General features: G+C 37.2%; 2 protein-coding genes and 1 long non-coding RNA gene across 3 annotated transcripts; all 3 read left to right on the forward strand.

Moving 5' to 3' along the window:
• Positions 1 to 122: 122 nt before the first annotated feature.
• LOC145711526 (uncharacterized) lies at positions 123 to 2,868 on the forward strand. Its single transcript, XM_081789219.1, has 8 exons — positions 123 to 256; positions 771 to 1,094; positions 1,196 to 1,438; positions 1,571 to 1,887; positions 1,926 to 2,164; positions 2,208 to 2,314; positions 2,358 to 2,563; positions 2,743 to 2,868. Exons 3-8 carry the CDS (start codon positions 1,234 to 1,236, stop codon positions 2,833 to 2,835), a joined length of 1,167 nt encoding a protein of 388 aa, XP_081645345.1. The 5' UTR covers positions 123 to 256; positions 771 to 1,094; positions 1,196 to 1,233; the 3' UTR covers positions 2,836 to 2,868.
• A 3,799-nt stretch (positions 2,869 to 6,667) lies between these two features.
• On the forward strand, positions 6,668 to 7,602 carry LOC145711360 (uncharacterized). The gene is made up of 3 exons (XR_014135161.1): positions 6,668 to 6,974; positions 7,304 to 7,405; positions 7,453 to 7,602. It is a non-coding gene; the product is annotated as an uncharacterized LOC145711360 (long non-coding RNA).
• A 662-nt stretch (positions 7,603 to 8,264) lies between these two features.
• Positions 8,265 to 14,984, forward strand: LOC145711527 (4-galactosyl-N-acetylglucosaminide 3-alpha-L-fucosyltransferase FUT6-like). Its single transcript, XM_081789220.1, has 8 exons — positions 8,265 to 8,446; positions 9,124 to 9,346; positions 9,987 to 10,144; positions 11,166 to 11,351; positions 11,580 to 11,680; positions 12,353 to 12,576; positions 12,971 to 13,110; positions 14,688 to 14,984. Exons 1-8 carry the CDS (start codon positions 8,405 to 8,407, stop codon positions 14,982 to 14,984), a joined length of 1,371 nt encoding a protein of 456 aa, XP_081645346.1. The 5' UTR covers positions 8,265 to 8,404.
• The last annotated feature ends 1,415 nt before the right edge of the window (positions 14,985 to 16,399 follow it).

Here is a 16,399-nt window from a genome sequence, read left to right on the forward strand (position 1 = left end):
TTTTACAGAGCTTCGGTGACAGTTCAAATTAATTTCTAGTCAATTACTGGCTCATCAAACGAAGCAGAGGGCAGAGTCCCTGGCCCGGAAAACTAAACAAATCAAAACGCTGAAGGATCAGAGCTTTTTCAGACGACTCCATCATTCTCAGAACAACCTCATAAAGGGTTTTTAATACAGAGAATTTAGGCTCAAAGAAGATTAATGAGATGATATGAAGGCTTTCTTGTTTTTGGTCTTCTGATTTCAGTACGAGGTAAAGAACAAGGATTTCAGTACAAACAGCAGTAGATGGTTGAGGGTTTGTTTTCAAAGTTAGAAATTCTAACAAAGCTTCATTTAAGAATCAAACAATGTTTTAAAATTCATTATTTTTCATGTAAAAGAAAATAAAGAACTTAAAGATCTTTACGAGGGCATTTTATATTTCAGAAACTTTTTTGTCATTTCTTAAATATCCAAAGAAGAGATCTCTAGCGCCAAATTTATTGATATTATCAAGATAAGGGCTGTGTTTGACTATTCTTATCAAAATCTCTTATCTACTCGAGGTCGATAAAGGTAGATAATTTTCGACTAAACCAGTTTATGGAAGTGTATTTGTAGATAACCAATAAGATTGTTGTATTTGACCTGTCGGCCAATCAAAACCCCGATCCATAAAATCACTTCCACAAATTGGTTTAACCCATTATTTAAATCAAGATAAGTAAACATTTCTCTTTTCTACTCAAAAAATTGCCAACATCATTTCTCACAAGACTTTTAAGGACTGAATACAACTGTAGAAATATTCGCTACACATTCAACAAATTTCGATGTCCGTCAACAACCCGAAAAACCCGTAAATCTGGCAAAATGCCTCATTCAAAACTGCAACTGGAACTTGAAAAAAGAAGAAATCCTCTTCATAATTGGCCAAAAAAAAGTCGAAGCGACTGAAATCGAAATCAACGAAGAGTCAAATTTGTGCACTGGAATTTTAAATTTCGCTCCGATTGCAGAAGATGATGAAAAATGGATCAGCTGCGAAGTGAATAAAAATAACGAAGAATTGTTGAAGAGCAATAATTGCTTTAATTTGGATGTCAAACGTAAGCAATCATTTAATTGATTTTATTGAAAGAATTTTTGATAAGAGCCTTTTTGCTCTGAGAAAATCAGAAGACAAATAAATCATCACGTCACAATTAAGACACTGCTAGGTCGATTAACCTTGAACTGTCGAATGTAATGAAGAGTGGAAACGCGACACTCGTCCTGGCGGGCACTCGCCTAGGGGTGAAATGTCTCACCGATGGAAATCCTCGGGAAAAGACGCAAGTCACGGTTAACGGAAAACGAATGAAAGGAAGATTTTACAACGTCAAAAAGGAAAATTTGATTGTTGAGTGCAGGTCGAAATCACTAAGTACGTTGGAGCCTGTAAGAGTCATTTGTAAGTATTTGATTTTATACAAATAAGGGTGTCAATTTGATAATTTTCAAAAAAGATATGTAAAAAATCTCGATTTTCGACTTTTTCTTCGAAAACTTCTCGATCGAATTTTGCAAAAAAATATATTTCAAGACCTCAATGAACCAAAAATCACGAAAACATCCGCCAACCAAACAACATGCTCTGCTGATGGCTACCCTTCTCCAAAAATCACCTGGCTGAAACTTCCAGAAATCGGTCAGCGAGTGTTCAAAATGCGCTCGGAATCAACAAGGACTCGAAAATGGCTTCGAAAATGGGAATACGACATGATTTCAAACTCGTCGACTGCGTTTCTTCAGCAAGATCAGATTTATATCTGCAATGTGGAAAATGAATATTTGTCGATGTCAAAATTATTTCGAGCGGAGAAAAAGGCTGATTCTGCTCAAACAGATTTGATAATTCAGGTTTGAAGAAGAAATTGAAATTATTAATTAATTTTCAGCCTGAAATTCGGCGACGAAAAGAAGCATCAAAGCAAAGTCCCTGTTCAAACAGCATTTGCAACATTCAAATGAAGAAGTCCATGCTCGTCAGCTGTAGCAAGCCATATTATGAATCATCAGAGTCTGACTCTCTTGAACTTGTGCTTGATGGATATTTATTGGAGCCAAATGAAAACAGAAGGAGTTCGAAAGTCGTGGCAAAGATGGAACTTCCGATGAAAAAAGAAGGTTTGATAAGGTAAGACACATTACAATTGAATTGACGTTACGGGGAAATTTAGGCGAAAGAAGAGCTTTTTTCCAGAACCGACTCGAAAATCTTGCGCTCATCGTTTAGCCTGCTGCAGTGGAGATGACATCCTCAATTCCGTCGATATTGTGCAAAACTGTAATTTCCTTCGTAAAAATTTCTTTCACAAATTTTTTTCTAGTTCTGAAGAAGCCGATAATCGCTTTCAAACGGCACAATATCTATCGCCAAACGCACACAAACAAAATTCGCCGTAGAATCGGGAGTTTTCTCGATTTACAGTGCTTTCCTGACAGTATTCCGCAAAGTTCAATTTTTTGGGTACGAGAAGATAGAAAGAAGAAGGAAAGAAAAGTTGTTGGAGACAAAGCTTTTCTTTATTTTTCAGTAAGTTTTTAATGAGATTTATCGTTCAAAAAAATTGCGAAGTGACACCCTTATTTCAAGATTTTGAATTAAAGCGATAAGGTTAACCCCGAACTCAAATTATGATTATGAAATTTTGAAAATAAGGGTATCACTCTTTTATCAAAAAAAGAAAGAAAACACCTTGAACATTTTTTTAGAACATAACATTGGAAGATAGCGGAATCTACACCTGTACCTCGTCAAATTCACTTGGCTCTCGCGAAAACTCCTTCAAACTCAAAATTCACTAAAGATCCCAAAATCCACTGCCAGATTTTCCTTCAATAAATGCTCCTTGAAAAAGACAAGGGGGATAATTTCGTTTGGTATTAATAAACGAGAACTTGATGAACAGATTCGTTAAGCATTGAAGAAAGAACAAAAAAATAATGAACTGCAAATTTGTTAAACTCAATCACAGTCGATTCACTTCTTAGATTGATGCTGCAGCGCAAAGTTTTTCTCGTATTTTTCTATATTTCGACGCATTTCCTTGAAAATATGATTAGCTTTTTTCGGATGGGTTGGACTTACTGGTGGCATTTTGTCGTTTTTGGTCAACTGTACATTAGTTACAATTGGATTTCTTCCGATCGGGCGCGACAAGTACTTCTTTCCAAATTCGTTAAAATCTATTTGTTCTGGGCGGAATTGGAAGCCGGAGCTCGACGAGTCCGACGAGAAATTTGAGCCGTTGGAACTTTGACTCCAGTCGATCGAGCTCGACGTCAGCTCGCTTGACGATTCGCTTAGGCTTTGCTGGCAATATCCTGAAATGTGCTTTTGAGAGATTATTCTTGATTTGAATAAGAGTGAGGAAATGCTGGCCTCAGCAAAACTGAAATCATGGAAGAGAGGATCTCAAGCCGGGCGATCGAAATCGCTCCAATCAGCGGGTAATCGCCAGACTGCCTCTCAAAGTTCAAGTCACGTTTTTCTTACTCGACACAAAGCATTTCTACATCATGAGCACTTACTATGCAAAATACTACGATTCTAACAAAATTCACACCAAACCAGTAATTACACCGCATCGGGCTTACCTCGCTGTCGATGACTTGACGGAAAAGTCGGGCGAAAATTGGGTTTAAGACTAGAAGAAGGGAAGGCGGAAGATCCAGATATGGGCGAGAAAAGCGCGTCGGAAGATCTTGACGATGGGTCGCCCGGGGCGAGCTCGACGACTTTTGAGGGGATGAGAAACGATAGCGTTCTCAAATAGGGCTGTCCGTGATAGGGTGTTTCGATCCCTTTCCTAATGAATCCTTGCTGGCAAAAGTTTGAACCAGTTGTTCTTGCGATGGGGATTGCGGCTTTCTCCTGCGCATTTTTCCAAAGCAGCCGCATAAGATCGTCATGATTTCCGAAAGATTTTCGAAAGATTTTGTTTCGTCAGCAGGAGCTCAATCAACAGCTGGTTGACGAAATCAGGAATTATACAGCGTCATCTTAAATAATTTAATTAAATTTTTATGAAAATAGATATTTGTTCTTTCTCTCTCGCATAAATACGTGATGGAAAGGAAAGTTATCGCCGATCTTATATACAAAACTCCAAGGAAAAAACGGTGTCTCAAAGACGAAATCCCTCAACCGTCCCGCTTGAGTTTCATTCTTCCGTTACACAATCAAAATAACTATTCCGAAGTCTGACAGACTCAGAACTGCCAAAATTCCAAATGTTTCCAGCAAAGCAGAAATAATGCAAATCAAAAAGCCGCTTGCGGCTTCAAGAAAAATAAGGGGACGCCGCGGCTAAAAATTTTTCTTCAAGTACTTCAATTTATGATGTCATGATGTTCTTGAATGCCTTTACTTCCGCTTCGCGAAGGTCATTCGAAAATAAGTACGGTTGCAATGACGAACTCGAGTTGAAGAAAATCGAGCAAGGGTTTAATAGCGTGACCCTTGCTTTATTTGGCTTTGCTAATTGCTTTTGCCGCTGGCTCCGCAAGAGCTTTTTTCACCGAGGACGTTCTACACCAGACGTGACTTCTTGAAGCACCGTCCCATAAGATGAAAAAAGACCAGCTATCTGTTATCGGAAATTTCCCAATTCAGTTTTTCTTTTAATGATGTATGTTTAATAAAAACTAGTCACTTCGTCCAAGATTTTTTGAAGCAAAAGTTCATAGGCTAGGGTTAGGGTTAGTTTAAAAATTCCTTATTACAAAATACAATGAACCAAATTGGCAAAGGTATGATTAAGGGTTAAAACAAGCTCTTCGTGGAAAAGTTGACTACTTGCTACTTTGCAAATTTTCAACCGATCCTTCCTAAAGTTATAAACTCCGATCGCCGAAGTGTTTTCAAAATACATGAGGGAAAAAACTGACTTCCCGCAAAATTATTTCATAAATGAAGAAAGAAATATTACTGTCTTCTATTGTGTAATCTTTGACCCTTTTACTGTATCTATCATTTACCCTTACCCAAATAGAAAATATAAATGAGCTTTTCTTTTGAATTTTTGTTTTCAAGAATTTTGAAAATTTTCACTCTAACCCTAACCCTAACCCTAAAATTTACATGAAGTCGAACTTACTTTCTGAAGAATCTGTAACCCTTCTTTTTCGAATCGAATAGCTTTTTTTATTCGATTTTTTTCAGAATTCTTCTCTATCGCGTGTTTTTGAACTCTGGTTGAAAGTCGAGTTTTCGTCGCTCTAGCTTATCAATCCTTCGCTTTATCAGTATCTCAGTCTTCTCTGCTGCCTTCTGGTAGTCGCTGTTATTTAGGGTAGCTCCCTTTTTCTGTCGTTGTGAGTGAGAAAGAGAGAGATGCGCAAAAATAAATGGTTGAAGGACGTGACGGCCGAATACGTGAAGTGTAATACTGAAGCCAAGGCCGGTCAGGAGCCGCATGTGTACGTGACCTGACAGGCGCCTAGCTCAGCACTTATCACGTCAGCACCACTTTTCGAGTCGAAAAACGCCGCTCGCGCACGCGCCTCGACATCAAGCCCACCAGACGAGGAAATACTCGCTTTCCACGCGTGGATGTTAAACCGCTTTCGATTCTATCTCCAAAATTTATCTCGAAGATTCTTTTTCATGCTTGGCGACCGACAATTTAGGGATCTTAACCAGAATAGAACTTTTCAACTGATTTTTCCTCTTTTTTGTCAATTCTAGCCGAATCCCTAAGTATCATTCCGCTTCGAAATTTGTCCTTTTGAGTCCTTCCTCCTTCTTTTTGGCACAAAAAATGGTGAAGAAGCTGAAGACAATAAAAATGCACTGAAACCGCACTGATAAGTCGCCTGAGCCTTGAGAAAGATCCTCTCTGACTCAGCAACTATTCCAAAAATAATTTTCCTTTGGAAACAATTTTTATCAATTTTCTCGTTCAACCTTTCCTGTTCCAGAATATATAGACTGAGCCAAAATGCCGAAAAATCAAGAGAATGAAGAATCAGCTGGAGTCGGAAATGCGGCTCTTTTTGGTGAAGTCAAAATGAAGAAAGGTATTTTTCAAGAAAAAGCTATTAAGGGAACCCCAATGGAAAATTTCCTCCACCAAGAAATATTTGTGCTTTGATTTATCAAATTTTCAAATTTCACGGAATCCGGAAATTTTGAAAACGCATTTTCTGTTATTGAATTTCTAAGAAAATGAGGAGTTCTGATTGAAAACTCTAATTCTAATAGTGATTAAATTAGCGAAGGAAAACGGCGTCAAAAAAGAAGCTGAAAAACCACTACCAGGTAAGGCCCGTTTTCTTCCTTGATTTCAGCTGTTTTTAGAGAAGAAATCGAAAAGGAAGGGAATGTCAAAAACAGAACATTAGACCTTAATTAACAGCTTGGCGGAATTTTTTGTTTTGTCATTTTCGCGAAAAAGACGAGGAAGTGAAAACTACTTGGGCAAGGCTCGCAAAATTTCAGTCAAAAATCATTGAAATCTGATGATTTTCGATTCCGATTTTTTGCATCACTCAAACTTGATTTCACATCAGTAATGTGCCACGTGACGCTAGAATATGTTTTGTGATGAAATCAATCAACCCGCACGGTTCAATGATTCACTAAAATTCTGAGTAGTATCAAACTGAAAGAGGTCGATGTTAGAGTTCACCTTAAGCATGTTCGAATTTGATACTGTTTTCAATCATTTACCGATCATTTTTCGATAAAAATATAATGTTAGTGAATAACTGAGTGAGCCCCTAAAAGTCTCTTTGCATGAATGGATGAGTAAATGCAAAACAAATGTTGAACCCAAATAACGCTTTAAAATACAATAGATAATAGAAAAGTAATTCTGGACGACATCCCCGATAGTCCTGAAAAAGAAGAAAAGCAAGAAACAAACAGTTTGATGAACGCGAAGGGAACGGAGGAGTCAAAAATGAAAATGGAAGACGAGGCGCTGGATCTTGTTGTTAAGGTGACAATTTTGGAGGCGCCGCTAATCACCCGTGAAAATATTCTAGCCTCTCATCTTTCTTTAGAACTCAGCTTCTGTCTGCAAATCTCATAAGATATGAGAAAGTTCATTTTTCAAAAGAATTTCTTAAGAAAATCGCGAGGTTCTTATTAAATATCTTTCCTTCAAATTAAGGGTGTACCTTATTTAAAAACCAAAAAGCCTGCTATTAGGAACCTGACCTTTAATGGCCTGTATATCCTTAAGAAACGATCTAGAGATCATGATTAAGAGAACCTTGAAATTAAGGGTGTATCTAAGATAGATTCGAAGATAATTCTAATTTTAAGGGTTTCAAACACTACCGAAAAGAATCGATACGACTTCAAGCAGAAAACGACAAGCTTTGGGAAGAAAACGAGCGAATCAAAAAAGCTTACGAGAAACTCAAGGTTCATCATTTCTCGATCTTAATTGAATTAATACCACTAAATTTCAGGATGACGCGATGCAGCTGAAAAACTTGATGAGTATGGTGACTGGAGAAATGTCAAGTGCGCTGGGTTTTATGGAGAAAGCATCCAAAGGCGAAGACGAAGAAGAATAATGAAAGTTTGAGAAAAGAAATTTTCATCGAAAATAAATGAGACAAAAAAGTTCTTTTGCTTCTTTTTATCATTGCATAATTAGGGAATAATTGAATTCGTTTTGGTTAAAAGTGCCAATTTTGAATATTTTCTAATTTCACTCAAAACAGAAACTAAACGATCAACGATGTTTTCAGAAAACAGGGATTACTAGCACTACCTATCAGCTCACGTTTTTCTTATTTTGATCCATAATGATTGCTAATCGACGATTGCGATACAAAAACATACAGAATTGGTTGGAGATAAAATAAACAATCTGATCTTGCAAAATCAAAAAAATGACGCTGATATCCGTGAAAAGATTGAAAAGAGACGATTTAAAATCGTCTATTTTGGCCTATTTTATGACAAATATGTACGAAAACTCGATGACAAATTATTTTTAAAGGTTTCTGCTATTTCAGATTAAAATTAATTAGAAAAAATACAATCGCTTCTTAAGACCTTGATAATGAAGTGGTGCCCCTTATTCGAGCCTAAATTCTTTGATAAAAGACCCGTTTTGCTTGATAACAAGACAATCTTTAGACGATTTCCCTAATTTTCGCGAGCTCTAGTCACCGCGTCCACGCGCTCCGAGGGCGCTCGCAAGCCATAATAAGCGTTCGTGAGCGCTAACGGGAGCGCCACGATCCCCCTAGAAACGGCGATAAAGAAGATACTGAAATTCTGAAACTGAACTTGAAAAAAGTTTGATCTTTTTCTTTTCTTCTTTTTACTCGCATCCTGATAAGGGACAAGAGAAGCGAATTTCTTCAGCGAAAAAAAAAAATATTCTTCGAAAATAGAGAAAAAAGAAAAATGAAGATTTTCAGAAACTTTGGGATTGTTGCCTCCGTAAATGTAAGCAAATTTAAATTTGATATAAAAATTGAATTTTGAAATTAAATAAAAATATTTTTTTTTTAATTTTTCTTGTTTCTGATTTTTTTCTGAATTTTTGTCGGCCAAAATTTTAAACCAAAAAGATAGGAAAAATGAAGAATAATTTTTTTTCCAAAAAGAAAGCTCAGCAAAAATCCAATCGCCATAATCGCCTTTGAAAAAACGGATTTGAAAAAGAAGCGTAAAATTAAATTTTACGAAGCGCGCGTTTTTTCGCTTATTCGACATTGCGTTCTTGCGGCAGGATGTTTCGTTTTCTTTCTTGAAAAGATTGATTTTATAGGGTCGCATCTGCGGCGATGATATATCAATTTTTATGGTTTATGAAATAAGAAAATTTACTTCAAGGCTGAAACCGAGTCGATTTAAAATGACTTTTCTAAAGTACTTTTTGGATCAAAATTGATTTCTTCATTGAAAATTTGATTTATTTTTTATATTTTTCTTTTGAAATCTGATTGGCTTTTTTGCCGAATGCACGAATCTGATTTGTTTATAAAGTCATTCTCCCTTTTTTTCCAAAATTACTGCCATTTTAATATTTTAAACCTATTATATAAGTTTTTCAAAGCCCTAACCCTTATTTATGAAAAGTCAGGGTGTCCCCTTAAATTCTTATTTCACTGATTTTTCAGGGGTTGAGCACAAAAGAATGGCGTACAAAACGAGTCGCCAAATCCGAAAAGAAGAGTTCAAACGTGGACACCTACCGAATCTATCAAGAAGATCTGGAGCCCGAATCAGATGTTGACGGAGTGGTAATTTTAGACTGGTGGGGGAAGAAAGAAGCGCCGCCATATTTGAAAAAGTTGACAGATTCTTGTGGAGCGTGCTTTTTGACCAATGATCAAAGACGAGGTGAGAAAGTATTCCCGCAGCATTCAATGTTCACATTTTCTCCTTCGGTGAACTCGCTGGTGACACCCTTATTGTTATCTTGCTCTTCAACCCTGCCCTTTTCAAGACTCAGCAGTTCTTACGTAGTCGATTATCCCTTGCCCTTTTCAGAGCAAGAAAAGCCTTTGTTCCTCTTTGATCATCCTTTTTTCGACTGAAATGAACAAGCGCTAGAAAAGTAGGCCAATACAAAATCTCTTAATTCTTTATTTTCCAAGTCGGAAAAGACAACGTTTCTAGGTTGGATCAAAAATGTTTTCGGGTCACTTGTCTCCGGATACAAGTTCGGACACGGGTTTTGTTCATGTACATAGCGGGATAAGGAATATAGTGATATGCAAATAACCGGTAGGAAGGTTTGGTAAGTCGATAAAATGTTGATAAAACAAAGACGACTAGCCTTGAAGGTCAATTTGTATTGATCGAAACTAAACTTTAAAATTTCCAGGGCAAAAATCGTGAATCCGATCTTGAAGAATTAACCTAGTGACGCCCTTATTTTTTTCAAAATTGCTGAATTGTGAAAAGAACCGTTTTAGAGAGGAAAAGCTGTTTCGTTTCGAAGCGCGGTTTCTTTGAAAATTAAAATTCTTTGTTTTAGAAAAATCGGCTGATGGCATTCTTCTCGATAACACTCGTTATCTTCGTTATGCTCATTTGGACAAATTAGAAGAAAAGTATTTCAACCCGCCGAGTTTAAAAGACAGGAATGCCGACCAGTACTGGATCTTCTGGCCACGGGAGGCCGCGTCCAAAGGGGTAAGTCGAAACTTGCAAGCAACATTTTTTCCGAGCAAATGTCAAGAAAATTGATAAGAAAAATATTTCTCCACGAAGATATTTGAAATTTCTAACTGAGGAATTTAATTTTGGAAAGATTCTTTTTCCAGATTTTCCAATGTCGTGGAAATCTGATGAAAGCGAATACTTTTTTAGATTTAAGAAATAACTTGATCTTATCGACCTGAGCTCGGCAACCTGTGTGCAGAACCTGAGTCAGGGTTTGAAAGGGTCTTTATGGCGAAGTTTTTTTCATTTTAAGGGGGTCCCCATCGATTTTGCTAAAGTCGGAATTTTCAAATTCTTTAATCATGTTTTCGATGATGACACCCTTAAGCATGCTTCTTCAAATCCTGACTCAGGTTTCTACAAAGATTTTTGATCGTAGATTTTTTTTGATTGGTCAAATATAAAAATCAAAAACAAGAAGCACACCTTGATTTTTTATCATTTTGCGGTTTTTTGATTATAGTTTTTGACCGTTCTACAAGACCGACACGATTTCCTTTTGGTAAATTTACACCTTGTCAAAGCATTCATCAATCTTCAAATTTTCTGATCAACAAATTGATAATGACCGTGAAACAAGTAAATTTTCCCGTCCACGAATCAATTGAAAGAAAAACGTTTTCAAACTTAATCTATCACGCAATCTCCTGTAGAACTTGCTGGAGTCTCTTTTTGAAATGCTTTCACTAGAACTCCTTCTTCAACTACTGCGGCGACCACAGTTTCCCACGTGGAAAGGGCGCGGATCGAGGGCCCTGCGGTGACTTGAAAAGGAAAACGTTCTATCGAATCAAGTATCCGGGAATTTGTGATGAAATCGAGGAGACTTCGAATTACAGATTTGTTGGGAGGTCAATTTCTTAAAATGTTAGTTGAAGAAAAAATTCAAAAACAATGAATTTTCTTCTTAAAAACGACTGGCGCCAACCAGTGCGAAAATATTTAAAACATTCAAAATTCAATCACTTTTCTCATCACTTTTCTTCTTCAGGCGGATGAAGGAGTTGAACTGATGGCTGGTGGATGGGACGGTGCTTTCAATTTGACGACGAGTTACCGGATGGATTCCGACATTCCAAGACCCTTTGGTGATTTTGAGAGCGAGCTCAAATATGCGAGGTACAAATACAAAAACGGAAACTGGACGCAACGACAAACTCCTGAAGAACATCTCAAGGTAGATCATCATCATCGCTATTTTGAAACTGAGAGAAGTTCCTTTGTAAAAATTATATTCCATGGGAACCAAAAAAAAGTCGAGCTGAACAACGTTAATAACAATAATCAACCCATTTTTGTGAGCTCCCAAAAACCTCAAAAACGAAAATTGAAAATTGAAGCCGCAAATTTGCAGAATGAATCCAGAAAAGAGAGATCTAGAATCAAAGTCTAATGTATTTTTAAGGATGTGATGGCGCAGAAAACGTCGGCAAATAACGTGGCTTGGATGGTGTCGAACTGTGATCAAACGGGTGGCGCGGATCAACGATTTGAATACGTCACAAGGTGCGTTCTTTCTGCCAAGGTTTTAAGGGCATCACTTTGCTATTCGAAAAATTTTTGAATGTGAAAATCACAATTGAAATTTGAAGGAATATTTTGTCTTGAAAGATTTTGTATGCATTAGTCATCAGTAGTTTATTTGCAATAAACTTTAGTCGTTACAGTATTTTCCTCAAAACATTGATGATAAGGTGCTTAAACGCAAAAAAGTACACATCCGAGCCCTTGACCATCCGGCCACTTGTCCATGTCCAAAGATAATTGATAGTCATGCAAAATTGGAAGTCACCTCAAGACAGGATCTCCTTATCCTCAAAACTGCTTTCCATAATCCGGTGAGAACGTGGACTTTCCCTTTCCCCTTTTCTTGTCTTATCGACATTCGCGGAAAATTTTTCGCGTTGGCAAAACTGAAAACTTTCATGTCAGTGAAAATTTGAAGTGTTCAACAGCCGCAGTTTTAGGCCTATCTTATCGTTATTGGTCAAGTTTTGGAGGGCAATAAAAGTCGAGCGGTCTCTCTAAAATATTGATAGCTAGGATAAGAAAGTAACTCCCGGAAGCAATAATTATTTTGACCCTTGCTAAGTCTATTTTCCTGTCTACATTTCAGCGAGACGGAAGTACTGAAAGACTTATCCGTTTCCCCCACAATGGGGCTAATCTTCTTTTCAGGATGATTTCCGAGGGTCTAAAAATGGACGGCTACGGTCACTGCTTTGACAACGTCGTCGGCGACCGACCATGGACAATCTACCAATCGAACGGCGTCCAATGGGGACAATTCGCTAAGTATAAATTTTATCTAGCTTTAGAGAACTCAGTTCACTGCACGGATTACATGTCCGAAAAATTTTGGAGAAACTCGCTGCGCCAGGGTCTTGTTCCCATTGTCTCAGGTAAAATAAAACGACTAGAATCGATAAGCCGCTTGCGGCTTCGAGTTGAAAAAATGAAGCCGCGCGAAGCGCGGCTTTTTCATTTGAAATCTCGAAGCCGCAAGCGGCTTCTCGATTGAAGTCATTTGTATATTTTAAAAACGGGCGGGAATGAGTAATTATGCTCTAATTTAAAGCAACCATGAAAAATGTCTGAGCTATTCGAGATAAAAATGTGTGTTGAGGAAATAATTACATGATAATAACGGTAAAGGGTTCTCGCTCTTCTTCTTTCTGAAGAATCGCGGTCTTGAAATTGAGTGGTTTTTAGATAGTTTCATGACTATTTTTAGAAAAAAAATTTTGTCGATTTTCAAGGATCGAGCTCTTCCATTTGATTATGCAATTTTTTCAGGAACGCATAAAGCAGATGTAACAAAAATGGCTCCTCCAAACTCCTTCATCCACGTCGAAGATTTTGCGACACCAAAAGAACTTGTCAATTATCTCGATTATCTGGATAAAAATGACACCGCTTACGAAGAATATCACAAGGTAAGAAGAAGACCAGCATATGTTGGTTCAAGCCTGATTACACGGCCAACGCATTTCTGACGTCAAGTACAGAGTAGCTTCTTCATTTAACTCATAATTGCCTCAAGTGCTTTTCACCAGGTGCGAGAAAATTGGATCGAAAGTGGAAGAAAGGCTTCTTGTCTATTTTAAAGAAAAAAAATCATTCAAGAATAATTTTTTTGCAATTTTTTTTCGGCCGGATTTCACGATTTATCCTATTTTTGAAAAACACCGCGGAGCCAGTTCGAAAAGAATTAGAACTCCGAACATTCGAACAAGGATTAAGCTGATCTCCAGCGATGTCACTTCTCTCGTTATTTTACTGAGAGAGCTTACTGGCCACGTTGACACTTGCTCAACATATTTTCTCTTCTCTCGGGTTGTGCTTATTGAAGCTTGTTTTGAGTCGAAACAGTATTTGACGGGATCATGAGTTTTCATGAGAGCAAGCAAATATTCGGTCAAATTATGGCTTTGATAGATAATAGGGCCTTAATTAAGACCGTCGAAATTAAGACCAAAATTTCAGTCGAAATTTAGACCAAAATTTTAGTCAAAATTTCGACCAAAATCTTAGTCAAATTTCTACCAAAATCTTAGTCAAAATTAAGGCCAAAATTTTAGTCGAAATTAAGGCCAAAATTTTAGTCGAAATTGAGACAAAAATTTACCTGAAAATTAAGACCAATCAGATGCCTGTATTCGCTCCCTATACCAATCAGAGTTCCAAAAAACGCCTATCTTTTCTTCCCTCTAAAATCGGCTCTAGAAAGCCGTCTCTCTCTTACCTCAAGTCATTGGTAAAACACACGTTCCATCACACTTTCGCTGTGATTTATTTTTCCAGTTGGATTTGTCCCTACCTGTTAGTTTATAAAAATAAAGTGAGCACACTCGAGCGCGGTCTATGATCTCAATAAATAAATTCTAGAGCTTTGCTCTTAGATCGACGTTTCGTTTACCCGCGGATGTGGTTAAGGCCAGGGATCTAAATTTTTGCCGAAAATCAATTGCGATTGCGATGCGATTGCGACGCAAAATACTCCGGAAATTGCGATTCGATTGCGATTTTTTCGCAAATTGCGAATTTTTCGCGAATTGCGATTTTGTCGCTATTTTCGAAATTTTAGCGAAAAAAGTACCTTTTCAAAGAATTTAAGAAAATTTTTTGGAGTCAGGCTTTCAATTAAGCCTTAAGAGCACAGAATATATGCTCTGAGTCAAAAAACACTCATGTCAGAATACCAAGGGAGCATTTTGACAAGACCGAAATTCCCAAAAAAATCGCAATTTGCGAATTATTAGCGAAAACTGAGTTGCGATTGCGATGCGATTGCGATTAGATCAAAAAAGTTTTTGCGATTGCGAATTTTCTGCGAAATTTCGCATCGCAATCGCAAAATATTCGCAAATTGCGATTTTCGCGAAAAAATTTAGATCCCTGGTTAAGGCTATACCAACTCGGATTTCCGAGAGAGAACACTTTAGAAACGGACGCCCTTAAGGGGGTGGTGGTCGAGAATTAAGATTTTTCAAACCATGATTTCCTTTTTTAGTGGCGACTTCTTGAGCCTGACTTTGAGAAGCCTTTTTATATGCAGCCAGAAGAGACGATGATTTGCGGAATTTGCAAAGAAGTAACAAAGAGGAAAAATCTCGGTTTTCCGAAAAGAATCATCAAAAGTGTCGCCAACTGGTGGTGGGTTAATCAACATGATGATCAGGAAAGGGTTATTTTTCGGGAAAAATTAGTCGATTTTTCAGGAGCCGATAGAAAATTTCGACAAATTTTGCGTAGAAATTTTAACCAATCAGAAGCCTGGATTTGGCTTACCGGCCAATCAGCAGCCTAGTATCCGCCCACGCATAATTTGTCGAAATTTTTCGCCGAACCCTAATTTTTTTAACGATTTTTTTATTCTTTCAAAAATTCAATCCTTAAAAAGTGCATCGCTGGGCAAACCCTGCCATCCTGGATCCACGAAATGCCAATTGTCTCGATGGAAAACTCTTTCGATGAATTAAAACATCTACCAATGCAGACATTATAAAAACAAAAAGAAAAAAAGACGCCCAGAAAAAAAAATTATGCAAAAATATGCTTGTAAATAGAACACTGTACAAAGAATTGTATGTCGCAAAATCTGACCAGATTGAATAAAAAACAATTTTATTCCTGTAAATTTGGATTTGTTGTTGATGTTCCTTGTTGTTTTAGAAAATTTTTCGATAATTGTAATCCGATCGGTAGCTGCGGTTTAACGATAGAGGGTTTTCTGTGAGTAATAAACGTGAACCCGGAATTGGATGACAGAGGATTACTTCGTTGTTTGTGGCATTCTTTTATTTTTAAAAATATCGTTAAATTTGATGTTGATGGATGCTCATTTCTAAACGCACCGTTGACAAATCGGCGTAATCCCCGATTTTCAAAGCTCATTACGTTACTCTCCTGCACAATATTCAGTTTCCAGCGAAAAAAGGTAGATTGGGCAAAATTAAATGGTTAATTTAAATTCTGACTAGCCCAAAAAATGGATCTTGGTCTCTTATCTTTCGATAAGAATTTAATTTTTGACCATTTATTTCGGCTCGAAATCGATTTCGAATTTATAAATTGAACTCTTTGAACCAAGAAAAGCTCGTTCGAAAAAAAAGCTTTTGATTCGAAATCGCTGAACTTTATTTCACGCAATTTTTTTCTCGTTGATTTAACCTTTTCTCGACAACGCTTGACCCCTGTCAGCTCGATTATAAAACCGGATTTTCGAACCATTTCGAAAGTTGATTCTTTTTTTTTCTTTGAACGATAGTGAACTTTTGATGTTTCAAATTCTTGTAACTGTAACTGTTATTCAGCAGCAGGGGGGGAGATCTAATCTTATTGTTTTGAAATAAATTATTGCGGGAAAAACAGCTTCCGAGATAATGAAAAGATTTAGCAATATCAAAAATCATCAAAAAAAAGCAGGAGGAAAGATAAATGAAAGCATTGAACTCAACTTTGAACAGAAAAAATATTCCAGAATTTGAAGAATGCAGAAAGCTCACATTCAAAACAAGATTCAGTTTTATAAAAAATGCGCATTTGAAAATTCGAAAAAGGTCGTGGAGAGCGAATAATTAACCTGTCAGTTTGCCGCCACAAAGTGACGCTTTAGAAATTGGTTAGTCGACTGCATTTGCATTACCAATGCTAATTCCAATGCTGACATCAGGGAAAATTTTCGAGCCAAACTCAACTGAGTCATTTTTATGGGGAGGTGTC

The sequence above is a fragment of the Oikopleura dioica genome, chromosome 1 (genome assembly GCF_907165135.1).
Source record: "Oikopleura dioica chromosome 1, OKI2018_I68_1.0, whole genome shotgun sequence".
In the NCBI taxonomy this organism is placed as follows: Eukaryota; Metazoa; Chordata; class Appendicularia; order Copelata; family Oikopleuridae; genus Oikopleura; species Oikopleura dioica.